At 52.4% G+C, this 24,430-nt stretch overlaps 2 protein-coding genes across 4 annotated transcripts in view; both read left to right on the top strand.

Annotated features, from left to right (window-relative positions):
• Nucleotides 1–298: 298 nt before the first annotated feature.
• Nucleotides 299–20,070, top strand: LOC116941405 (solute carrier family 2, facilitated glucose transporter member 9-like). 2 transcript variants are annotated; one of them, XM_032952491.2, is made up of 13 exons: nucleotides 299–432; nucleotides 1,493–1,591; nucleotides 2,445–2,605; nucleotides 4,765–4,889; nucleotides 5,469–5,614; nucleotides 6,026–6,158; nucleotides 6,666–6,853; nucleotides 12,464–12,574; nucleotides 13,361–13,462; nucleotides 17,206–17,281; nucleotides 17,564–17,691; nucleotides 18,108–18,218; nucleotides 18,735–20,070. In XM_032952491.2, the coding sequence occupies exons 1-13, from the start codon at nucleotides 370–372 to the stop codon at nucleotides 18,780–18,782; spliced, it is 1,491 nt and encodes a 496-aa protein (XP_032808382.1). In that variant the 5' UTR covers nucleotides 299–369; the 3' UTR covers nucleotides 18,783–20,070. The 2 variants fall into 2 exon arrangements, with proteins under 2 accessions (XP_032808382.1, XP_032808381.1); XM_032952490.2 differs by having other exon boundaries at nucleotides 304–432; nucleotides 18,108–18,202.
• Nucleotides 20,071–21,939: 1,869 nt separating this feature from the next.
• LOC116941406 (uncharacterized) overlaps nucleotides 21,940–24,430 on the top strand; it is a 32,959-nt gene continuing 30,468 nt past the window's right edge. For both annotated transcript variants that reach the window (XM_032952493.2, XM_032952492.2), the window contains exon 1: nucleotides 21,940–22,097. In XM_032952493.2, coding sequence (XP_032808384.2) covers nucleotides 22,022–22,097 — 76 coding nt within the window. In that variant the 5' untranslated portion in view covers nucleotides 21,940–22,021. The remainder of the gene's footprint in view (nucleotides 22,098–24,430) is intronic.

Raw genomic sequence — 24,430 nt, 5'->3', positions numbered from 1 at the left:
CTATGATGGGGGATGCGATTTGCCTTTGAATGTGTGTAACTGCTCGTGTGTGTCAGTCTCTGTGTACACGCGTCTGTGCAGAGTATTTGTGTCCGCGTGTGTGTGATTGACATTTGCGGGAACGAGCTTTATAGTTCATCGGATTCCTGCAGATATAAATAAACATTCTGATTCTGACAGCACTCAAACTCCGGAGTGGCTGGGACTGAGCGGTGGGGGGAGTGGGGGGAGGTTGAGATCTGCGGGTGGGAGGAGGGGTCTCGGTGGTGGTGGGGGGAGGGGTCTGGGGAGGGTGGAGGGACACGGGCACCCAACTGCGACTAGTCCCGAGACTGGAGGACCGCGGGTTCGACTCCAGGCGAGGAGACGATGGGCTCCATGTCGGGCAGCATTCTGGAGAGCTCCGAGGCACGCACTGAGACCAACGGGGGGGTGAGTGGCGACTCCACCAGCGTCATCATCACTTTGAACATCATCATCACTGTCAACACTATCATCATCACTGTCAATATCAACACGACCATAGCCATCACCACTATCGACCCCATTATCAACATCATCATCATCGAGGCGAGCGGGTCGAGTGAGCACGGTTGGCTACGTACGGTGCAAAAGAAGTTCAACGCACATCATTTCAACATCACCATCATCATCCTCGCCATCATCATTACGATAAGCATCGTCTCCATCGCCGTTGACACTCATGTCTACACCACCATCATCATCATTAACATCGTCCACCATCTCCCCCCGTCCTGCCCTCGCTGGGGCCCAGCGCTGTGGAGGCGCGGGGGTTGGTGGATTACGCACAGATTTGTTAAACTCCAAATCCCCGCGGGGCTACGAGTGGGACGAGACGTGGGCAGCACAGCAAGTTGGCTCTTGACTCGATCTGTGCGGAGCCACGGCCTGTCTCAGCCTTCTCCGATGTCCTCACGCACGACGGTTACCGGGACAAACTCAACACAATAACAGCGTGGCCTTAAAACGACAACAACAACAAAGTGCGTGACAGGCGACGTTTCGGGCAATGGGCCTTATTCACAGTAGAGAGAGGGAGAGGCCAGAGAAGTACAGTTGAGAGTGAGTTGGAGACGACGCTTTAAACGCCATGTGGTCTGATCGCTTCATTGTGAGTGCACCAAATTGCCCGAACATCGAAGTGGCCCAGGACCCCGTCCTCGATACGGTGCGAAGTAATCTGAGCATACAAACAGACGGACTCCGACCCTCACGACACAGCAGTGCGTGTCGACGGAGAAAGCAGCATCGGTACGACGATTCTTACATTTCCCATCCCTGCCCTTCTCCCCCTACCCGGCCTCGCCTCCTGCCCTTGTTGCTGTCCTCCTCTGCCTGCCCTCCCTGGCCTCCTACCCCATGCCCCCTCCTAACTGCCCTCCCATCCCATCCCTCACCCCCTGACTTCTCCTCTCGCTGCCCCCCCCCCTTGCCCCCCCCCTGTCCCGCTGCCCCCGCTGCCCCCCGACAGCGCCTCACGTGGTCGCTCTTCTCGCTGTCGCTGCTCGTGTCGCTCGGCTCCTCCGCGCTCTACGGCTACAACTTGGCCGTGGTGAACGCGCCGGCCGAGGTGAGGTCCGCGCCGCGGGTCACAGCGACGCGTTACGCCGCTTGCCGCGTGACCGGTGTGTGCGCGGTGCGGTTCGGGCGGGCCGCCCCGGTTAATTCTGCCGCCCCGCGCCGTCTGCTTCACTCGCGGCGGACGACGAGAGGGGGAGCCGGTGACGTCGTTGGAGACGAGTGGACCCCCCGTGTGTGCCGGCGGCGTCACGGTCCACATTTTACAAACTCGAAAATTACTCAAATTGCGATTACACGTAACAGCAAAAATCACTCCCGTGTCTCCGTATCCCCGTGTCTCGGTGTCTTCACGTGTCCCCGTGTCTCGGTGTCTTCACGTGTCCCCGTGTCTCGGTGTCTTCACTTGTCCCCGTGTCTCAGTGTCTTCACGTGTCCCCGTGTCTCGGTGTCTTCACGTGTCTCGGTATCTTCACGTGTCCCCGTGTCTCGGTGTCTCCGTATCCCCGTGTCTCGGTGTCTTCACGTATCCCCGTGTCTCGGTGTCTTCACGTGTCCCCGTGTCTCGGTGTCTCCGTATCCCCGTGTCTCGGTGTTTTCACGTGTCCCCGTGTCTCGGTGTCTTCACGTGTCCCCGTGTCTCGGTGTCTTCACGTGTCCCCGTGTCCCCGTGTCTTCACGTGTCCCCGTGTCTCGGTGTCTTCACGTGTCCCCGTGTCTCGGTGTCTTCACGTGTCCCCGTGTCCCCGTGTCTTCACGTGTCCCCGTGTCTCGGTGTCTTCACGTGTCCCCGTGTCTCGGTGTCTTCACGTGTCCCCGTGTCCCCGTGTCTTCACGTGTCCCCGTGTCCCCGTGTCTTCACGTGTCCCCGTGTCTCGGTGTCTTCACGTGTCCACGTGTCTCAGTACATCAAGACGTTCTACAACTCGAGCTGGGCTGGCCGCTACGGCGCCTCGCTCGGCGCGGAGGGCCTCACACTCCTCTACTCCCTCACCGTCTCCGTGTTCGCCATCGGGGGTCTCACGGGGTCCTGCCTCGTGGGGTTCCTCTGCTCGCGGCTCGGCAGGTACCCCTGTCTCCGTGTCTCCGTGTCCCCCTGTCTCTCTGTCTCCGTGTCCCCCTGTCCCCATGTCCCCCTGTCCCCATGTCCCCTGTCCCCATTACTTACGCGAATTCAGCCCAGTGGCTGAGCACAGGGCCCAGGGGCCCACACCGTCAAGCGGCCAGCAACAAACAGCACTATTCAAGTTGTCATCCATAATATTGTAATATTGTAACACGTTTCTAGAATTGAGAAATGTTATTATAAGAGATTGGGGGGGGCGAGACGACTGTGATGATAATGGGAGGAGAGAACTCCAGCGTGGAGCAGTGCGAGGGAAGAAGCAGAGAGAGAAAGAGGAGTGAGTGGGTGACCTGCGGTGTGGTGAGTGGGTGGGTGAGTGGGTGGGTGGATGAGTGGTAGGGTGAGTGGCTGGGTGGGTGAGTGGGTGGGTGAGTGGGTGGGTGATTGTGTGAGTGAACTAGTGAGTGTGTTGTTGTGACCTGCAGTGTGGTGAGTGGGTGGGTGAGTGAGTAGGTGAGTGGGTGGGTGAGTGGGTGGGTGAGTGGGTGGGTGATTGTGTGAGTGAACGAGTGAGTGTGTTGTTGTGACCTGCAGTGTGGTGAGTGGGTGGGTGAGTGGGTGGGTGATTGTGTGAGTGAACGAGTGAGTGTGTTGTTGTGACCTGCAGTGTGGTGAGTGGGTGGGTGAGTGGGTGAGTGGGTGGGTGATTGTGTGAGTAAACGAGTGTGTTGTTGTGACCTGCAGTGTGGTAAGTGGGTGGGTGAGTGGGTGGGTGATTGTGTGAGTGAACGAGTGAGTGTGTTGTTGTGACCTGCAGTGGTGACAATAGAATACAGCGTGGCTGAGGCAGAGCAGTTCAGTCCGCTAGACGCGAGTCCTCAACACGGGTGGAGGAGTCGACGAGTTATGTTCACGAGGACAGTCGCCACGGTGGTAGCGATGGAGCAGTGATGAGGAGGCGACCGCCCGCTGGGTGAGCGAACCAACGAGGGCATCAGTGAGCGCTCGTTGAAGTGTTGAGGATGAAGATGAAGTGTTGAAGTTGATATGTTGAAGATGAAGTGTTGAAGATGAAGTGTTGAGGATGAAGTTGAAGTGTTGAAGGTGAAGATGAAGTGTTGAAGTTGAAGTGTTGAAGTTGAAGTGTTGAAGATGAAGTGTTGAAGTTGAAGTGTTGAAGATGAAGTGTTGAGGATGAAGTGTTGAGGATGAAGTGTTGAAGGTGAAGATAAAGTGTTGAAGTTGAAGTGTTGAAGTTGAAGTGTTGAAGATGAAGTTGAAGTGTTGAAGTTGAAGTGTTGAAGTTGAAGTGTTGAAGTTGAAGTGTTGAAGTGTTGAAGATGAAGTGTTGAAGTTGAAGTGTTGAAAATGAAGATGAAGTGTTGAAGTTGAAGTGTTGAAGTTGAAGTGTTGAAGTTGAAGTGTTGAAGTGCAGTAGCGAAGTGGTAACTGGGCACTGCACGCGAGATACGACCGCAGCAGGAGGCCAACTCCCCTGTTGTTGTTCTCTGAATTCGTTCTCTGTGCCGGTGGCTTCGCGGATCACTGTGGACCACTCTCCGTTTCATCTTGAATCTGGAATCAGACCTCTCTGTCTCTTCAAAATCCTTGACCCCTTGTCCTCCGTGGGGGGTTTGGTTGTAAATTTCCCCCCTCTCTCCCCAATGTTGATGCCGATCGCACTGCGACTTGCAGCGCCACCAAAGCCTCGGGCGCTACTTCGAGTTGTGGGAGCCGCTGTACCACATGAGAGTAGTAGGCGTCGCTTGACGGCGAAGCCGATATTGTAACTCTCGAGCGCTGGACCTGAACCAAATCAAGCGCAGGAGCACGTGGCATGAGGTGTCAACTCGTCGCGCTTGAGAACCCGGTTGAGTCGCAACTCAATCTACGCGAGTCTGTGGGTCCCGCTGCGTGTGAAGAGTCTATGGGTCTCTGTGCCACTCATTGATGAGTGAACTGAACCCATCAACTCCCTAATCTCGAGAACCTAGTTCAACCCCAGGATATCAGCCGTGCCGGCTCAGCGCTCTGACCTATGAGCCAGCGGGCCTCTTGTTATTGGCTCTGTGTTTTATATTTTATAAACATATATACACACACACATATATATAACGAACACCACCATCATGATCTCCTCGTCGTGGTGGTGGCTGCAGGAAGGGCACGCTGGCCTACAGCTCGCTCCTCGTCTTCCTGGCCGGGGCTCTCATGGCTGCGAGCAGCGCGGCTCGCTCCTTCGAGATCCTCATCCTGGGCCGCCTCGTCACGGGGGTCCACTCGGGTACGGGACCCCTACGGGACCCCCCCCCACAGATCAGTCCACGAGACCCCTGCAGACCCCCCCCTTCACACAAGGGACCCCGACAGATCCCCCCCTCCTCACACAAGGGACCCCTACAGACCCCCCCTTCACACAAGGGACCCCTACAGACCCCCCCCTCACACAAGGGACCCCTACAGACCCCCCCCTCACACAAGGGACCCCTACAGACCCCTCCTTCACACAAGGGACCCCTACAGACCCCCCCTCACACAAGGGACCCCTACAGACCCCCTCTCCTCACACAAGGGACCCCTACAGATCCCCCCCCTCACACAAGGGACCCCTACAGATCCCCACCGGGACCCCTACGAATTGATCCACGGGAGCCCCTCCAACGCAAGTCGCTCTGTCCCCCCGTGCCACCACCCCCCCACCCCCACCCCCCGTGTCTCCATCATCTCCGTTTCTGGGCAATGTTCTCACCATGGCCCCCATGTGGCTGCGTCGTCATCGTTGTTGTTGTTGTTGTTGTCGTCGTTGTTGTTGTTGTTGTTGCATTGTCCCCGTGTGCACCCCCCCCCCACCGTGCCCCACCAGGAATCGCTCTGAGCGTGGTCCCCATGTACCTTGGCGAGGTCGCGCCCAAGAACCTGCGCGGTTCCATGGGGCTCGTCCCCTCCGTCTTCATCTGCTTGGGGGTCTTCCTCGCGCAGTTCTTCGGCCTCAGGGAGGTCCTCGGCAAGGTGAGCGGAAAGCCGCGGAAGCCCTCTCGCCCACATCTCACCTGGTGATAGAAACGTCATTTCAGTTGATAGAAACGTCATTTCAGTTCTCTATCCCCCCCCCTCCCCCAACAACGACGCCCCGGTGGGTTGGTGGGATCAGAAATCCGAGGAAGCACGTCATTCTGCGATATATTCACCCTGAAACTGTGTTCGAAATCCACGGAAGTCGTCTAACATCGTGGTGCGTTCAGACATTTGCAAAAATTGACCCTGCGTGTATCTGAAATCCATGGACTCCCCCCCCCCCCGATTAACTGCATGGTTTGTGTTAGGAACACGTGGGAGCCCCAAGTCTGACACCGTGGTGTCTTCGAAATGCGCGGCAACCCTCACACCTGACCCGATGCCCTGCGTGCGTGCGCGAGTCAGGAGGAGTCGTGGCCGCTGGTCCTGAGCCTCATCGTGGTACCCGCCTTCATCCAGGCCGTGCTGCTGCCCTGGTTCCCAGAGAGTCCCCGATACCTCCTCATCGACTGCAGGGACCCCGTGTCCGCCAGGCGAGGTGAGGGGACCCCGGGGCCCCGAGACGCCGGGGGAGAGGGGGGAGGGGTGGGAGGTGTTGCGTGTCGAGCGCCGTGACGCCGCACAGCGGCAGCGCGATCGCAGCTCGGTGCAGAGGTTCGTGGTTCGAATCCGGCAGGCCGCACCGGTTATTACTGCGGGTGGTGTACTGCGGTTGTACCGTCTGCTTCACGGCGGATGCTATAGATCCCGTGGCGGCATGGGCCATGAGCAGGCCCCGTTGTGCCGGCGTCAGGGTCCAACTTTGCTCAATTCGAAAATCACCCCGCAGAGTGCTCCTTTTGTGATCACACGCAGCCATCGTCTCCCCACAACTGGCGGACGAATGTCGCCACTCGACTCGTGCTCGTCTCCTTCGACTGCTCACCTGGATATCAGCAACATCGACGGCGCGCGGCGCCCTCTCTCGCGTGCGCTGGATAGAGGACGCGGCGGTGCGACCCGCGGTGCCCCCCCCCTCACCACCACCCCCCCCCTTCCTCCCCAGCGCTCATGCGGCTGCGTGGCACGCCCCACGTGCAGGCGGAGATGCAGGAGATGCGCAGCGAGCAGGAGTCGCTGCTGGGCGTGCGCTGCGTGAGCACGTGGGGCCTGTTGCACGACCGCTCGCACCAGTGGCAGCTGCTGTCCGTGGCCGTCATCAACCTGGGCATGCAGCTGTCGGCCATCGACGCGGTGAGCTCGGCACCGCGCCTCGCAGCGGGAAGCCGCCTGGGTCCGATCCCCGAATCGGACGCCTCCACGCCTCGACGGACTGTAGGGGCGAGTGCTGCTAGCGAGTAGCAACCTATATGAAGGCCGCACGGCACACGAGGGGGTGGGTGGCCAGCACCACGCCCGGCCGCCTTTGTCTCCCCAGTGGCGATGTTTACACTCCGCAACAGGCACTCATTTGAGGCTGGGTCGACCACGTGCCTGGAATTACTCAATATTACACACACACACCGGCACGTGATATAAACCTCTTCTCACACCCACACATGTACACATCTGTACATACACATCCATAAGTACGCACCGCTACATGCGCACACCGTGCGCCACGAGGACATCTACCACTTGCGCCTGTCCACTTGACTCATCCACCTACAGTACTCATATACAGTACTCACCTACAGTACTCATCTACAGTACTCACTTACAGTACTCATATACAGTACTCATCCACAGTACTCACCTACAGTACTCACCTACAGTACTCATCTACAGTACTCATCCACAGTACACATCTACAGTACTCACCTACAGTACTCATCCACAGTACTCATCCACAGTACACATCTACAGTACTCACCTACAGTACACATCTACAGTACTTATTCATCTACAGTGATCATCTACCTACAGTACTCACCTACAGTACTCATCCACAGTACTCATCTACAGTACTCACCCACAGTACTCATCCACCTACAGTACTCATCTACAGTACTCATCTACAGTACTCATCCACCTACAGTACTCACCCACAGTACTCATCTACAGTACTCATCTACAGTACTCATCCACAGTACTCATCTACAGTACTCATCCATAGTACTCATCCACAGTACTCACCTACAGTACTCATCTACAGTACTCACCCACAGTACTCATCTACAGTACTCATCTACAGTACTCATCCACAGTACTCACCTACAGTACTCATCTACAGTACTCACCCACAGTACTCATCTACAGTACTCATCCACAGTACTCATCCACAGTACTCACCTACAGTACTCATCTACAGTACTCATCCATAGTACTCATCCATAGTACTCATCTACAGTACTCACCTACAGTACTCATCCACAGTACTCACCTACAGTACTCATCTACAGTACTCATCCACAGTACTCATCTACAGTACTCATCCATAGTCCTCATCCACCTACAGTACTCATCTACAGTACTCATCCACCCACAGTACTCACCTACAGTACTCACCTACAGTACTCATCTACAGTACTCATCCACAGTACTCATCCACAGTACTCATCTACAGTACTCATCTACAGTACTCATCCATAGTACTCATCCACAGTACTCACCTACAGTACTCATCTACAGTACTCATCCATAGTACTCATCTACAGTACTCATCCACAGTACTCATCCACAGTACTCATCCACAGTACTCACCTACAGTACACATCTACAGTACTCATCTACAGTACTCATCTACAGTACTCATCCACAGTACTCATCCACCTACAGTACTCATCTACAGTACTCATCTACAGTACTCATCTACAGTACTCATCCACCTACAGTACTCACCCACAGTACTCATCTACAGTACTCATCTACAGTACTCACCCACAGTACTCATCTACAGTACTCATCCATAGTACTCATCCACTTACAGTACTCATCTACGGTACACATCTACAGTACTCGTCTACAGTACTCATCTACAGTACTCATCCACCTACAGTACTCATCTACAGTACTCATCCACCTACAGTACTCACCCACAGTACTCATCTACAGTACTCACCCACAGTACTCATCTACAGTACTCATCCATAGTACTCATCTACAGTACTCATCCATAGTACTCATCCACCTACAGTACTCATCTACAGTACTCATCCACAGTACTCATCTACAGTACTCATCCATAGTACTCATCCACCTACAGTACTCATCTACAGTACTCGTCTACAGTACTCATCTACAGTACTCATCCACCTACAGTACTCATCTACAGTACTCATCCACCTACAGTACTCACCCACAGTACTCATCTACAGTACTCACCCACAGTACTCATCTACAGTACTCATCCATAGTACTCATCCATTTACAGTACTCATCTACAGTACTCACCCACAGTATTCATCTACAGTACTCATCCATAGTACTCATCTACAGTACTCATCCATAGTACTCATCCACCTACAGTACTCATCTACAGTACTCATCCACAGTACACATCTACAGTACTTATCCATCTACAGTACTCATCTACAGTACTCACCTACAGTACTCATCCACAGTACTCATCTACAGTACTCACCTACAGTACTCATCTACAGTACTCACCTACAGTACTCATCTACAGTACTCACCCACAGTACTCATCTACAGTACTCATCCATAGTACTGAGTTGTGGGACTCTTAATGAGGAGGGCGCTGCCTCGTTGGCTGACGACGAGGAGAGACGTCCACTGCCCCCCGCCTCTTGCCCAGGCTTTGTGAGCTCGACGCCTGCTCGATATTTGGGGTTCGCGGTGTCTCTCTCCCCGTGTCTCTCTCCCCGTGTGTCTCTCTCCCCGTGTCTCTCTCTCCCCGTATCTCTCTCTCCCCGTGTCTCTGTCCCCGTGTCTCTCTCCCCGTGTCTCTCTCTCCCCGTGTCTCTCTCCCCGTGTCTCTCTCCCCGTGTCTCTCTCTCCCCGTGTTTCTGTCCCCGTGTCTCTGTCCCCATGTCTCTCTCTCCGTGTCTCTGTCCCCGTGTCTCCGTCCACGTGTCTCCGTCCCCGTGTCTCTGTCCCCGTGTCTCTCTCTCCGTGTCTCTGTCCCCGTGTCTCTGTCCCCGTGTCTCTCTCTCCGTGTCTGTGTCCTTGTGTCTCTGTCCCCGTGTCTCTGTCCCCGTGTCTCTCTCTCCGTGTCTCTGTCCCCGTGTCTCTGTCCCCGTGTCTCTCTCCCCGTGTCTCTGTCCCCGTGTCTCTGTCCCCGTGTCTCTGTCCCCGTGTCTCTCTCCCCGTGTCTCTGTCCCCGTGTCTCTGTCCCCATGTCTCTGTCCCCGTGTCTCTCTCCCCGTGTCTCAGTGTCCCCGTGTCTCTCTCCCCGTGTCTCTGTCCCCGTGTCTCTCTCCCCGTGTCTCTCTCCCAGTGTCTCAGTGTCCCCGTGTCTCTGTCCCCGTGTCTCTGTCCCCGTGTCTCTCTCCCCGTGTCTCTGTCCCCGTGTCTCTCTCCCCGTGTCTCTGTCCCCGTGTCTCAGTGTCCCCGTGTCTCTGTCCCCGTGTCTCTGTCCCCGTGTCTCTGTCCCCGTGTCTCTCTCCCCGTGTCTCTGTCCCCGTGTCTCAGTGTCCTCGTGTCTCTGTCCCCGTGTCTCTCGCCGTGCTCGCGTGGATTTGTCTCGGGGTCGTCCTGTTTTTTCCCTCCTCCATTTAGAACCAAAATGTGTTCAGAGTTTTTTGGTCGCGATACATTTCCATGTCGCTTCTGAAAACGAGATGTTTAATAGCCTAGTGGACCTTACCTGGTAAAATAAAATAAAAAATAGCTTAGAGTTTCGTTTATTTTCACGCAATGAATGTTGAGTTGAGTTTATTATTCACGTGGGGAGGAAACCGGAGCACCCTGAGAAATGAAACGCCTTGCACGAGAGTGGAGTCCTTGACGATCTACATCTGCAAGGTCACCCAGCGTTGGTTGAAGCCAGAGTTTGACTCTGCTGATGAGACACCGCACGTCGAAACTGTATTGAACAAATGACGCTTGAAATTTTGCACTCCGAAAAGGCTTCGCAGTTGACGGGATGTGTAAACTTTTATTTCATTGTTTTTAATGTGGAAGCACAGATATGCGAAGATGCCATTTTTGTCTGCTGCTGATTGAATCTGTGGGATGAGGAGGGCGTTTGTCTTTGGCTCATGGAGGGAGCGGAGAGGGGGGGGGAGCCGCAGGCCGCGCTGTCTTTCACGCTCATCTTGTCACTTCGTCACGAACCCAAAATACCACGGAACGCGGCGCCCCAGGCTCCCGGCCCGGTGATCTTTCTCCCTGTCTCCCTGAGTCTCTGTCTCCCTGGGTCTCTCTCTGTCTCCCTGGGTCTCTGTCTCCCTGGGTCTCTCTGTCTCCCTGGGTCTCTGTCTCCATGGGTCTCTCTCTCTCTGTCTCCCTGGGTCTCTGTCTCCCTGGGTCTCTGTCTCCCTGGGTCTCTCTCTCTGTCTCCATGGGTCTCTCTCTCTCTCTCTGTCTCCCTGGGTCTCTGTCTCTGTCTCCCTGGGTCTCTGTCTCCATGGGTCTCTCTCTCTCTGTCTCCCTGGGTCTCTCTGTCTCCCTGGGTCTCTGTCTCCATGGGTCTCTCTCTCTGTCTCCCTGGGTCTCTGTCTCCCTGGGTCTCTGTCTCCCTGGGTCTCTGTCTGTCTCCCTGGGTCTCTGTCTCCATGGGTCTCTCTCTCTCTGTCTCCCTGGGTCTCTGTCTCCCTGGGTCTCTCTGTCTCCCTGGGTCTCTGTCTCCATGGGTCTCTCTCTCTCTCTGTCTCCCTGGGTCTCTCTCTCCCTGGGTCTCTGTCTCCATGAGTCTCTCTCTCCCTGGGTCTCTGTCTCCATGGGTCTCTCTCTCTGTCTCCCTGGGTCTCTGTCTCCCTGGGTCTCTGTCTGTCTCCCTGGGTCTCTGTCTCCATGGGTCTCTGTCTCTGTCTCCCTGGGTCTCTGTCTCCCTGGGTCTCTGTCTCCATGGGTCTCTCTCTCTGTCTCCCTGGGTCTCTGTCTCCATGGGTCTCTGTCTTTGTCTCCCTGGGTCTCTGTCTCCCTGGGTCTCTGTCTCCATGGGTCTCTCTCTCTGTCTCCCTGGGTCTCTCTGTCTCCCTGGGTCTCTGTCTGTCTCCCTGGGTCTCTGTCTCCCTGGGTCTCTGTCTCCATGGGTCTCTCTCTCTGTCTCCCTGGGTCGCTCTCTCCCTCTCTCCCTGTCTCCCTGGGTCCCTGTCTCCCTGGGTCTCTCTCTCCCCCTCTCCCTGGGTCCCTGTCTCCCTGGGACCCCGTATAGCCATGCTCCTTTTTTTCTAAACCCCCGTTTCGCAGTGCCGATTGAGCGCCGTGTCAGTGTCTCTGTGCCGAAGTCCTGTCGTGTCCACGAGCCTTCACGTTCTCTTGGCCCAGTCTCCCCCTTAAGTCTGCCACCCCACGTCTCCATCTCCCATGGCTCCGTTAACCTTCCCGTGCCCACGTGTCCCCTAAACCCCGCGTCGCCGGAGGTATCCCCGTGTCCCCGCACCCTTTAGGTCCCTTTGACCCCACGTCTCCGTGATCCCTCTCTCCGTTCCAAGGGTAGGACAAACAGGATCGGTTCAATTCCCACTCTACAGAAGGAACTGTGTTTATCTTATTGTGGAGAATTATTACCATAGAAAGCCTCCCGCTTTGTCAGGAGGGTCCCGCTGTATCGGGATGTTTGGCCGATTCCATGAATGAGGGACTGACAAACAGACGCCTCCTCATGAACAATGTTGAGGATCATGTTGTTGATGCTTCTTTCAAATAAAACGTCGCTTGCACCGCTCGGATTGCCAACGAATGACTGCAGCCGTGACCCTTCGACCCCACGCCCCTTCCCCTCCTCTCTCGCCGCAGATCTGGTTTTACACGAACTCCATCTTTGCGAGCGCAGGGATCGGCGAGCTGAACTTGTCCTACGTGACGGTGGGGACGGGCGGCATCGAGATCCTCGCCGGGGTGCTGGGGGTGAGGCCCCCCCGAGACCCCTAAACCATCCCCCCACCCCGACCTCCACTCCATCCTCGTGATCCGTGCACCACACCCAGAGCAGCCTCGTGGTCTAGAATCGATCCGAACCCAGCCTCACGACACCCCTTCGTCAGCCAGCATCCTAGTGCTGCCCTCCACTGTGGGTCAGAGGTCACGAGGTAGCTCTGCGGTATTCACTTCCTTGGGCCGTTCTCCAAGGGATCTGGAATGGATTCGTGACGACGCGACGCCGATAGCTTGATCAACTTGTGAGAAAGACCAAAACAAGCCGGCCTCGTGACCCCTAAACCAGCCTCGTGACCCCTGAACCAGCCTCGTGACCCCTAAAACCGGCTTCGTGACCCCTATACCAACCCATACACTTAATGTATGCCGAAAACAACCCTAAATCACCCCATAACGTTAATGTCAACGCCTAAACCAACTTTTAAGCTATCATCTACAATGAAACGACCTTTTCCTATACAACAAACTCAACGCATTCGTCAGTAATACCGTGGCCTTTAAAGAAAAAATATATACTGGGTGACGTTTCGGCGCAATGGCCCTTCTTCATAGCACGTAAAAAAACATTAATCCTCCAACAACAACCATCTTGTTCAATCAACTCCTCTCGTCTCCGAAACCACCTCCTCCTTTAAGCACCAGTGAGAGATGGGGCCGTGACTGATGTCCACGTGTGTCCGTGTATCTCCCTGTGTATCACCGTGTGTCCCTGTGCATCCTTGCATGTCTCCCCCGTGTCTATCCCGCGTGTCCCAGGGTCTCACGATCGAGCGGCTGGGCCGACGGAAATTGCTCATTGGGGGGTTCGTGCTCATGGGGCTCTGCTCGGCAGGGATCACCTTCTCCCTGCTGCTCGAGGTGCCGCACGCCGGGGCCGCGAGGGCCACCGCTAAGCACCCAACGCAGAGGAGGTGGGGTTAGGGCCAGTGGCTAGTTAGTTAGGGATAGTACTAGTGGCTAGTTAGTTAGGGCCAGTGGCTGGTTAGTTAGGGATAGTACTAGTGACTAGTTAGTTAGGGCCAGTGGCTGGTTAGTTAGGGATAGTACTCGTGACTAGTTAGTTAGGGCTACTACTAGTGGCTAGTTGGTTAGGGCCAGTGGCTGGTTAGTTAGGGATAGTACTCGTGACTAGTTAGTCAGGGATAGTACTAGTGACTAGTTAGTTAGGGCCAGTAGCTGGTTAGTTAGGGATAGTACTAGTGGCTAGTTAGTTAGGGATAGTACTAGTGGCTAGTTGGTTAGGGCCAGTGGCTGGTTAGTTAGGGATAGTACTCGTGACTAGTTAGTTAGGGCTACTACTAGTGGCTAGTTGGTTAGGGCCAGTGGCTGGTTAGTTAGGGATAGTACTTGTGACTAGTTAGTTAGGGCTACTACTAGTGGCTAGTTGGTTAGGGTCAGTGGCTGGTTAGTTAGGGATAGTACTAGTTAGTTAGGGATAGTACTAGTGGATAGTTGGTTAGGGATAGTACTAGTGGCTAGTTGGTTAGGGCTACTACTAGTGGCTAGTTGGTTAGGGATAGTACTAGTGGCTAGTTAGTTAGGGCTACTACTAGTGGCTAGTTGGTTAGGGCCAGTGGCTGGTTAGTTAGGGATAGTACTCGTGACTAGTTAGTCAGGGATAGTACTAGTGACTAGTTAGTTAGGGCCAGTAGCTGGTTAGTTAGGGATAGTACTAGTGGCTAGTTAGTTAGGGATAGTACTAGTGGCTAGTTAGTTAGGGCCAGTGGCTGGTTAGTTAGGGATAGTACTCGTGACTAGTTAGTTAGGGCTACTACTAGTGGCTAGTTGGTTAGGGCCAGTGGCTGGTTAGTTAGGGATAGTACTCGTGACTAGTTAGTTAGGGATAGTACTAGTGGCTAGTTAGTTAGGGCCAGTGGCTGGTTAGTTAGGGATAGTACTCGTGACTAGTTAGTTAGGGCTACTACTAGTGGCTAGTTGGTTAGGGCCAGTGGCTGGTTAGTTAGGGATAGTACTCGTGACTAGTTAGTTAGGGATAGTACTAGTGGCTAGTTAGTTAGGGCCAGTAGCTGGTTAGTTAGGGATAGTACTCGTGACTAGTTAGTTAGGGATAGTACTAGTGGCTAGTTAGTTAGGGCCAGTAGCTGGTTAGTTAGGGATAGTACTAGTGGCTAGTTAGTTAGGGATAGTACTAGTGGCTAGTTGGTTAGGGCCAGTGGCTGGTTAGTTAGGGATAGTACTCGTGACTAGTTAGTTAGGGCTACTACTAGTGGCTAGTTGGTTAGGGCCAGTGGCTGGTTAGTTAGGGATAGTACTTGTGACTAGTTAGTTAGGGCTACTACTAGTGGCTAGTTGGTTAGGGCCAGTGGCTGGTTAGTTAGGGATAGTACTAGTGACTAGTTAGTTAGGGATAGTACTAGTGGATAGTTGGTTAGGGATAGTACTAGTGGCTAGTTGGTTAGGGCTACTACTAGTGGCTAGTTGGTTAGGGATAGTACTAGTGGCTAGTTAGTTAGGGCTACTACTAGTGGCTAGTTGGTTAGGGCCAGTGGCTGGTTAGTTAGGGATAGTATTAGTGGCTAGTTAGTTAGGGCTACTACTTGTGGCTAGTTAGTTAGGGATAGTACTAGTGGCTAGTTAGTTAGGGCTACTACTTGTGGCTAGTTAGTTAGGGATAGTACTAGTGGCTAGTTAGTTAGGGCTACTACTAGTGGATAGTTGGTTAGGGATAGTACTAGTGGCTAGCTGGTTAGGGCTACTACTCGTGGCTAGTTGGTTAGGGTCAGTGGCTGGTTAGTTAGGGATAGTACTAGTGGCTAGTTGGTTAGGGATAGTACTAGTGGCTAGTTGGTAGGGATAGTATTAGTGGCTAGTTGGTTAGGGCTACTACTAGTGGCTGGTTAGTTAGGGCTACTACTAGTGGCTAGTTGGTTAGGGATAGTACTAGTGGCTAGTTAGTTAGGGCTACTACTAGTGGCTAGTTGGTTAGGGATAGTACTAGTGGCTAGTTGGTTAGGGATAGTACTCGTGGCTAGTTGGTTAGGGCTGCTACTAGTGGCTAGTTGGTTAGGGCTACTACTAGTGGCTAGTTGGTTAGGGATAGTACTAGTGGCTAGTTGGTTAGGGCTACTACTCGTGGCTAGTTGGTTAGGGCTACTACTAGTGGCTAGTTGGTTAGGGCCAGTGGCTGGTTAGTTAGGGCTACTACTAGTGGCTAGTTAGTTAGGGATAGTACTAGTGGCTAGCTGGTTAGGGCTACTACTAGTGGCTAGTTTGTTAGGGATACTACTAGTGGCTAGCTGGTTAGGGCTACTACTAGTGGCTAGCTGGTTAGGGCTACTACTAGTGGCTAGCTGGTTAGGGCTACTACTAGTGGCTAGTTGGTTAGGGCTGTTACTAGTGGCTAGCTGGTTAGGCCTACTACTGCTAGTGGCTAGCTGGTTAGCACTCGTGGCTGCTTGATGATGCATAGAGCTGCCATTTGGTGGCTACCACCGCCCACCATGCAGCCCCCCTCCACCATGGACGCGCTTCTTTCGCGTGGTCACAGCGCCTCCTGCTGGCGACCCCGGGGAGTGTATCACGTGCCCGTGCGCCGATGTGTCTACATGCGCGTACACGCGTACCTGTGTGTACACTCGTTTGTGAAAGTTATCTGACCTATCACTCCAGAAGAAGCTCCGGGTCTTCTCGGCCGCAGTTATTCCCTCCATTCTGTCAGGTTGCTAAATGTGGACCTCTTTCAAGGAACATCTGTGCCGGTTAGAAATATTCAGGCTGACCTGGCTACGATCCATCCTGGGTTTAGCCAGGCTGGATCGTGTGAGGAGCTCACCGATTAGTTAAGGATCTGAACACAGTCCCATCAATCATCTGGCAGGCGAGGCTGCTTTGGCTGGGTTACGTAGCCCGCATGACCAGCAACACATGCTCAAATAGCTTCTGTTTGGCCAGATTGAGGATAGAGGGGACTACACGGGTGCGGCACGGGCTGCTCTGGGTGTGGATCAGCCTCCTCCACAGAGGAGGCTGATCTCGACCACCAATTAGGAGGCTAATGGGTGGTTGGAGGCATACTCTTTGGTTCTATTGGGTAAAGTCACGTAGGTGAAAATAAAATAACAAAAAATCACGATGTTTCGGCCACAACACAAGCGGCCTTCATCAGGTGAAGGGACGAGACTGTCTGGAGGACACTCCAGCGCTGTCCTCCAGACAGTCTCGTCCCTTCACCTGATGAAGGCCGCTTGTGTTGTGGCCGAAACGTCGTGATTTTTTGTTATTTTATTTTCACCTACGTGACTTTACCCAATAGAACCAAAGAGTATGTATCCTAGCAGTCACGAAAGCTTTAAATCTAGAATTGGTTGGAGGCAGTCGCACTCCAGCAATAACGGAGGGCAGAGGAGCGATGCTCACAAACATTAGCGGAGGATCGGGTGGATGAAACGCAGCAAGTTGGCAGAGTAGGGAGGACAAGTGGTACCACTGGCAGTATCCCATGACCTCCTGTTATTGAGCCTTCCACACGTCACGTGGCCTCCAAGTGCACCAAGCCTGACACAAGCGCCGTGGCGACGTCACCGCCACTCTGTGGTGAATGGCGACTGTTGTTGCTGTATACGTGCCCCTGTGTGCCGCAGGGCACCGTGTGGTGGATGCCGTACGTGAGCGTGGCATGCGTGGCGGGCATCATCGGCGGATTCTGCATTGGACCAGGTCAGTGGGACTTGACCCCTGATCTCTCTACCCATTGACCCCTGATGATCATTGTACCTCAACCCAGGGTCATTCACTCTCCTCCCTGACCTGGAGCTGCCCTTCCATCTCCACATTGACCATCACAGCCACTGTCAAGATCAGTGTCATTGTCCAGGTTGGCTTCAGGGTGTTGGTCAGTGTGGTGTTGTCAGCGTTAGGCGACATCGCACTGACAGGGGTCAGGGTCTGCAGATTTTTTTTTATCCCCTCCACCCCCCCCCCCCCTCCCGGGCCCCACAGCGGGGATCCCGTTCATCATCACGGCGGAGCTGTTCAGGCAGTCGCACCGCCCGGCCGCCTACATCGTGGGGGGCTCCCTCAACTGGGTGTCCAACTTCACCGTGGGCTTCGTCTTCCCCTTCCTGCAGGTGAGTGGGGAGGGATGGTGGTGATCAGGGAGGGCGAGAGGAAATGGTGCGGTGTGATGGATGTGTGGTGTGGGGTCAGGGGTGAGAAGGATGTATGGGGTGAAGGTGTGGCTGAGGGGTATCTGGGAGCACAAGTGGTACATCTGCCAGTCGTCTCAGCCAGTTAACCCATAACACCTGGGTCTGTCCTGTGACTTGCGACACTTCACGTGGCCTCAAAGTATACCTAGCCTGGCACAAGCACTGAGGTAACGTCACCGCCACTTGAGGCTAAGTCGACCGAGTTAGAGCCCAGGACCGGTTTTGACTGTAATTGGCCGTGAGTGAGAATTAAACTCGGGTCGTCGGGTCGGTAGCGCAGTGCGCTGACCGCTACTCATACCCACACGATATCGCCTCCTCCCTGGTGCCACCAGGAGAGTGCGGGCCCCTACTGCTACCTGGTGTTCGCTACCGTGTGCATCCTCACGGCCATCTACGTCTACCTGGTGGTTCCCGAGACGCGCAACAGGTGTGTGCCAAACAAGGTGCGGGTGAGTGGGTGGGTGGGTGAGGGGCTGAGTGGGTGAATGAGCCACCCTTACAGTAACACAAGCGACTGATCGCGGTGATAAAATTATAAACAGTGTTATTGCCAGGGCATAAACATTCTCCCCTCTAGTACCCGATTAGTGTGGCAAAGATGTTCTTGTCGGTTTGAAGTGGCAGGCCTCATGTGACCCTCATGGGCTTTGCCCACCACGACCCTAAACCATGGCTTAAGTTTCTGCAGGGTTTGTCTGGGATGGTGACCCAGGAAATGTCTGCACCAGGCACACCACATCCAGTATACTTATCGCTATGACTAAGGATGCTAGTCTTTTATCTACTTTAGTCTTCGAGCGATCTGAACTTTTTAAAGCTCTGGGTAGGCCTCATACGGCCTTTGCGGAACGTCTAAAATGAAGTTGCAGATGGTGTCCGGCCCACGGGTCATTAGTTCCCCGCACTTCCCTGAACCCCATGACCCCTGACCCCGTGAACCTGTGACCATCTCCTTACAGGACGTTTTTGGAGATCAGCGAGATGTTTGGGCGAAGGAGCCAGGCTGAGGGTGAAGGAGCGACCGGGTTACCCAAGTGGCTCCACGCCATCCGACTCCGCCGCCTCTCCTCCAAGGCCCCGCCGCACGGCTACGGGGCCCTGTATGACAGCCTGAGCATGTGAAGGCACGAGAGGGACAGCATGTGTGCGAAATATCCTGAGTAAGAGAGACAGTATGTACGTGAAACAGCATGAGAGCATTTCAACCTTTAATGGGCGGTGCAGTGTGGGGGGTGGGGAGTGCACACAGGCTGTGGCATAGATACCGTGCAGGAGAAATGCCGAACGTACGCGGGAAATGCTAGCGCCACATTGCGTTGACAAAACACCACGACACAGCACTAAACCAACTCCTTGCGTACACAACTCACACTGATGCAAGAACAAACTTGAGAACCAATGCATCCGAAGGAAGGATGGACTAATTGTGGCTCCATGCCTTTACCAGAGCTCAGGATCAGGTCTCCTCGATGTCTGTAATTAGGGCGCTGGGTTAACTAACGGAACGCATGCATGACAGTGGCACATGTCCACCTGTTGCGACTGCTGTTTTAACAACAGCCTCGTGGCAATAACGCACATGGGTTTTGTATAGTCCCAGTATCCATGAGAGCCGAATGACACAGACAAGGTAATTTCACCACCACTGTATATTGAAACAACGGTTCGTGTTCACGGGGCGATTTGTTCCAGTAGCATTCGCCAGGCGTCGTTATGCTTCTAATAGCCACAATACATGAAGACAGTACATACCAACTGCATACTGTGGGTGCTAAAAAGAATAAACAGTTTTAAGGAATCATCATCGTCAGCCATGATGTATACAATGCTGGATAGAAGGCTGCCCCCCATCTTCGCCACCCCTCGTCTGTCGTGCGATGCCACAACCCATCTCGCTTCTGCATCCCAAGCTGATCTCGGCGCTCCATGTCCGCGGTGGTCATCCTCCTGGGAGTGTTCCCTTCTTTGGCTTAAATCCTATCATCAGCAATCGTCTATTCAAGTCAGCAAATGTTAACAGGCAATGTGATGTCTCTAGCTTGCTTTGTTCTCTGATTTGTGTTCCTCCTTCCAGTATGCAACTCGCCATGCTTTCTTGTGTTCTTTTAAAGATTTTGTTAAAATTTATTTGACAATGTTTGTGTTTCTAGTCCGTATTATCACGCCAGATCATTTTACACTCAGAAACTTTCACAAGGCACACCTGGCCTCCCAGGGAACATGCCAACGTGGACCCAATGTTCCACGTTCACTGATCTATTGCATTCCATTACGAATAAAGAAAACAAACCCTAATCATTCTGCTTTCATTTGCATCTTTATTCAATACATTTGATCCATGTTTGCCTTCAAGAATTACCCTAGATACACACCGTGTGACGTCGTTATTCCCTGAGGTGTACCTTCCCAAACAGTAGTTCCATTTAAGTATAAGATATAACAAAACAAATGAAGACCTACCACTTAAAATGTAACATTAACTTTCAATTTAAAGCTTTCGTGACTGCAAGGATTCATCTTCTTTGGTTCCGTCGGTAAAGTCACGTAGAATGAGAATAAAATAATACAATAAAATAAGACAATTACATTCTCACGACGTTTGGGCCACAACACAAGTAGCCTTCAGGTGAAGGAACAGAACTGTCGGGATGACAGAGCTTCAATGAACGCTGTTAAGATTCGTAGCGTCTTTTAAGCTGGGTGAGAGAAGTGAGGCACCTTGACAAAGGAGTTTACATATCAAACAGGAGAATTTAGCATTGAAATAGCTGAGGGATTAGCTTGTGACTGGTCACAGAAATAGCTATGTTAAAGTCAAAGTTTACACATCAACAGAGGCACCTAGTACATGGACGCCAAAGGGGCTGCAACTACCCAACTACCATGCAGTAAACCGATGTGAAAAAACTAAGTATAAATTACATCAATATAATAAATGTACTCAATATATTCTTCAATAAGCTGAGCTATTAACAGCAACTGGGTATACACTACACTATATAATGAATACCATATAGTAAACCAATAAAAACGAAAATATAAACTACCTCAATGTTATCAATAAACTCTATATACTCTCCAATCAGCTGAGCTACCAACAATAAGTCGTTATATATCACAATGCTATATGGCGAAAAGATGGGTGGTTTCTACCCCTCAACGCCAGCACCACGGACAGCTACGAACCCCGTTCAGACGGGCGAGTCCATCCGAGCATAGAAGAATCCACCCATTTTTTCGCCATATAGCATTGTGATATATAACGACTTATTGTTGGTAGCTCAGCTGATTGGAGAGTATATAGAATTTATTGATAACATTGAGTTAGTTTAAATTTTAGTTTTTATTGCTTTACTATATGGAATTCATTATATAGTGTAGTGTATACCCAGTTGCTGTTAATAGCTCAGCCTATTGAAGAATATATTGAGTACATTCATTATATTGATGTAATTTAGACTTAGGTTTTTTTCACATCGGTTTACTGTATGATAGTTGAGTAGTTGCAGCCCCTTTGGCGTCCGTGCACTAGGTGCCTCTGTGGATGTGTAGGCTTTGACTTTAACATAGCTATTTCTGTGACCAGTCACAAGCTAATCCCTCAACTGTTTCAATGCTAAATTCTCCTGTTTGATATGTAAACCCCTTTGTCAAGGTGCCTTACTTCTCTCACCCAGCTTACAAGACGCTGCGAATCTTAGCAGCGTTCATTGAAGCTCTGTCGTCCCGACAGGTTTGTTCCTTTCACCTGAAGAAGGCTACTTGTGTTGTGGCCGAAACGTCGTGAGAATTTTATTGTCTTATTTTATTTTATTCTCATTCTACGTGACTTTACCGAAAGAACCAAAGAAGATGAATCCTTGCAATCACGAAAGCTTTAAATCGAAATTTAAGGTCTCAAGATGTTAAAACACCAAACATAAACCTTTCCAAGGTATCATAATGCAAAAAGGGTAAAACATATTATCATCTTTGTTACTGGCAGGGAAGTTCCCAACGAATATAATAGTTTACATTTATAAAACATCCTTGAAACAAATCATTCTCAGACCTTTGGTTCCCGAACATTGATGCGGTCATAAACCACTTAGCTCCTCCCATCGCCACCAAGCCACGCCCACATCCCGTAGAGCCCGCCCCTTTACGCGCTAAGCCCCTCCCCAATAGAGCCGCCCCCTCGCCCCTCGGGAGCCACTGTCGCAGGGGAGTGTGGGAGCCACAAGCAGCGTGCAGCACAACAGGAGCGATGGCCGCGTTTATGGACGACAGCGCCGATATGGAGTCTCTGGACGACGTGGCGAAGCCCCAGTCCTACATTTTTGGTGAGCGGTGGGCAGAAGGAGCGGGCAGCCGGGGCAGCAGCAGCGTAGAGGCGGGAGCGGCCCTGAGATAAACTCTGGGTAACAACCCAGTGGTCGCAGCACGTTTTGATTTCATAGCGCGGATAAGATTATTTTTGCTTCGATTGGCCATTGCGGACCACGTGGGTGGTTATTTCCGCACCGTAATTGGTTGATGGCCGTAAAGGAACCAATGGGCGGCGCAGGTTCGGGTGGTCGTTGCCGATCAGCGCTGGGAAATGTAAAGAGGCCGCGCGCGCGGCACATGGTGCGCGGCCTGCGCGCTCGCGAGGCCTCGGATTGGCCTGGCCGCATGGCTGAAAAGAGGCCGCCTCTTGCCGCAGGGCAGAGTCTTAAGAAGCGTGTCTCCCTCTCGAGCTCTAGATTGAATCCGAGCCCTCGCGCCTATGCGTGGTGGCGACACGAGTGTCGTTGCCGTGGAGTTGTTCTTTTGTAGCTTGCGAGCTACTTTTAAAGGCGCGTGGTGGGGTATTGTGAACACGTGTTCTGGACGTGCACACGTGTCCACCCGGCCCAGCTGAACTTTAGAACGGTGTATTGTGGACTTGTGGAAAAATGTTATGGCAGATATGTTTATTTATTTGTCTTTGAGATGGATAACTGCGCAATGCGAGTTAAACATGCCTTTATAAGTAGCGTATTTAAAAACGCTTAAGTCGAAATAACAGAACCGGTTGAATTTACCATCTTATTTGGTGATGCCGCTGCTGCGTTGGCAGTGATTCACAATACATTAACTCGTTCGTCGCACATTTTGCATTTAAAGGCCATATTTCTTTAATATCTACACATGAAGATATAAAAAAACGTTACTTTAAATCAGTCAAGAAACCTTGATTCCAGTGGACCATACAAACGGAAATGACCATGCTAATACAGTATACCGTAAAAATGTAATTGCATAGTCATTAGGAATGTAAGTGTACTAAAGTTTAACCTTGGCTTGGAATCAGTTGCATAAAATTTGTGAGGGTTAAATTAATGACGCCCAAAAGCCTCTGAAATATTGTCTCAACATAAAATAAAAAGTATTTCTTAAACACATCGTGGAGGACACGTGGTAGCCAGAGGCTATATACAGTACAAGCTTGAGTTCAATATTAACTTAATCAGTCGGTGGGCTGGGCACATGTCCATCATTTCGCGGTTTAAATAATTTAATCAAAATAATCATGAGCGTCATCGTTGAACCTGGACCCCTCCAGCGTCGAGGGTCCCCTTCCTTGCCTCGAAGATCGGCAGGTCACCGGCATTGATTTCAAAAAACAAGCCCCGACTCATGATGAGACGCGGTGTGTCGAAACCGGTCCGTTTTTGCTTGTCCTAAGACTCAATGCTGCTGAGAGTATGTAAGGAAGGGGACCCTCTCGTAACGCTGGAGGGTCCAGGTTCAACGCAAAAGTATAACGTGATGTATCACTCGGGCTACGACGCCCGTGATTATTTTGATTAAATTTTTGAAACCGCTACATGATGGACACGTGCTCAGCCCACCCACCGACTGTTTAAGTTAATAATGTTGAACTCAAGCTTGTACAGTACTGTAGATAGCCTCTGGCTACCACGTGTCCTCCACGTGCGCTTTGCAACAATCAAAAACTACTGACCCGTTACTAATAATTCACAAAGCAATTAAAACCCACTCATTATGGCATCCACCGTGTACTACTCGCCCTTAAATGTACCGGAGCACTTTTACAATTGCTGCTAGTGAATAATAACGGTTACTGCCGTATATTGCAGCCGAAGAAAGTTTTCGAAATTCGTGCGTTAGACAACAATACATTGTCGACATTAAAACCGTTCTCTTAACTATGCGTACGGGCTCGCATTATTTCTGACAGTGTTTGATTTCCTCCAATCACTCCTCTGGCTCGATTCGTGCCCACGGCTACCGGCCTGGCGCGCTTCGCCCGTGCGCGCGCTCGTGAAGTCGCCCGTGCGCATGCGCGCGAGCGCGTCTGCGTGATGACGTCGTCCGCGTGATGACGTCGTCCGCAGCGCCGGGGCTCGTGCGTGGTGACGTCGCGCCCACTGCCACCTCCCCGGCCACGTGAATCACCGTCCACGCCGGCGCGGAGTGGACGGTGATTCAACGCTCGCGTGTTTGTATTCGTGGAGAAGGAAGCCAATGAGCCTAACGGGGGGTGGGCCTAATAGGGGGCGGGTGATCCACAAATCGTCTCTAGATCCAGAAGTCTGGTGCCAGGAGTCACTTTAACGAGTTCAACATTTGTATTTAAAATATCCAACCCTGTGTTCAAGCATGGTTCACGCGTGGTGGTATCGTGAAC

Source organism: Petromyzon marinus, chromosome 11, assembly GCF_048934315.1.
Source record: "Petromyzon marinus isolate PM22_M1 ecotype Great Lakes invasive population chromosome 11, UKy_Petmar_22M1.pri1.0, whole genome shotgun sequence".
NCBI lineage: Eukaryota > Metazoa > Chordata > Hyperoartia > Petromyzontiformes > Petromyzontidae > Petromyzon > Petromyzon marinus.
The sequence above is the reverse complement of the archived record's forward strand: the minus strand, read 5'-3'. Positions and strand labels throughout refer to the sequence as shown.

Excerpts from the sequence above, each read along its gene's own strand:
- LOC116941405 (XM_032952490.2), top strand. The coding sequence starts at position 370 with ATGGGCTCCATGTCGGGCAGCATTCTGGAGAGCTCCGAGGCACGCACT. Across the intron at positions 4,890-5,468 it reads CGTCACGGGGGTCCACTCGG|GAATCGCTCTGAGCGTGGTC; the intron begins GTACGGGACCCC and ends GTGCCCCACCAG. Across the intron at positions 17,282-17,563 it reads CGGATTCTGCATTGGACCAG|CGGGGATCCCGTTCATCATC; the intron begins GTCAGTGGGACT and ends CGGGCCCCACAG.